At 37.4% G+C, this 1,151-nt stretch overlaps 1 protein-coding gene across 1 annotated transcript; it reads left to right on the forward strand.

Moving 5' to 3' along the window:
• Positions 1-23: 23 nt before the first annotated feature.
• Positions 24-1,125, forward strand: LOC21383709 (metal-nicotianamine transporter YSL3; the record flags this gene model as incomplete). Its single annotated transcript, XM_010114794.2, has 3 exons — positions 24-190; positions 289-699; positions 953-1,125. Coding segments are annotated over exons 2-3 (558 nt in total), but the record flags the coding sequence as incomplete, so codon positions are not given.
• Between the last annotated feature and the right edge of the window lie 26 nt (positions 1,126-1,151).

Consider the following 1,151-nt stretch of genomic DNA (forward strand, 5'->3'; position numbering starts at 1 on the left):
TTCTTGTTTTTTTCATTGTGGAGGGTTATTCCAAGTCAACGCAGAGCAAAGGGTATTTTCAATTCTCACTCCTCAGTTCAGTTTTTGGACGTTTTGGGTAATCAATATTTGATAACTAGATATCTCCATAAATACCCATTTCCCAGATTCTGATCCATCTGTATTGTATTTGAAGAGGAGGAGATTTGAGGTAAAGATCATTAATATCTGGGTTTTATTTTATTATTTTATTCGTCTATATAAGTTTATAGCTTTTGGTGATATTGATTGAATTTTGCTTGAAACTAGGCTTAGCTCTCCCTTTTTTGGTCAAAATGGCCAATAATAACACACATGAGGAAGAAGAGCACACAGATATTGAGAGATTTGAAAGAGAGGATGTGGAAGAGAGAGGAGTAGGAGGAGAAGAACAAGAAGATGTGAACAAAATTGCACCTTGGACGAAACAGATCACCATTAGAGGACTAATTGCAAGCTTAATAATTGGGATTATTTACAGTGTCATAGTAATGAAGCTCAACCTCACAACTGGTTTGGTCCCAAATCTCAATGTCTCAGCAGCTCTCTTGGCCTTTGTGCTCGTACGGACATGGACTAAGCTGCTTCACAAGGCTGGGATTGTGTCAAGTCCCTTCACAAGGCAGGAGAACACCATAATCCAGACTTGTGCTGTTGCTTGTTACAGTATTGCTGTTGGAGGTCAGAAATTGAAAAATATTTATATTGCACATAAAAAGTCCTTTTGCTTTTTGTTTGTTTACTATTATTTTCTTTTTGAGAGTTTTGTGGAGTTGGCTAAAGTAGTATAGAGTATATTAAATTTGCATACTTTTACGATATGATCTGATGTTTAGAAACGCACGGATCGATAAGAAAGCCATGTCATTGAAGTTCCTTTTTATTTTATTATATTGGGTTCGTTGTGATTTGTGTTGATGATTGTTCACTCTAGGTGGGTTTGGGTCATATCTACTGGGGTTGAACAAGAAAACTTATGAGCAAGCTGGAGTTGATACTGAGGGGAATACCCCAGGAAGCACCAAGGAGCCTGCAATTGGTTGGATGACTGGTTTCCTCTTTGTTAGTTGTTTTGTTGGGCTTCTAGCTTTGGTTCCTCTTAGAAAGGTATAGTTCTTTAATCTTTTCTCGCA

Source organism: Morus notabilis, unplaced genomic scaffold (assembly GCF_000414095.1).
Source record: "Morus notabilis unplaced genomic scaffold, ASM41409v2 C11381484, whole genome shotgun sequence".
NCBI classification, from domain to species: domain Eukaryota; kingdom Viridiplantae; phylum Streptophyta; class Magnoliopsida; order Rosales; family Moraceae; genus Morus; species Morus notabilis.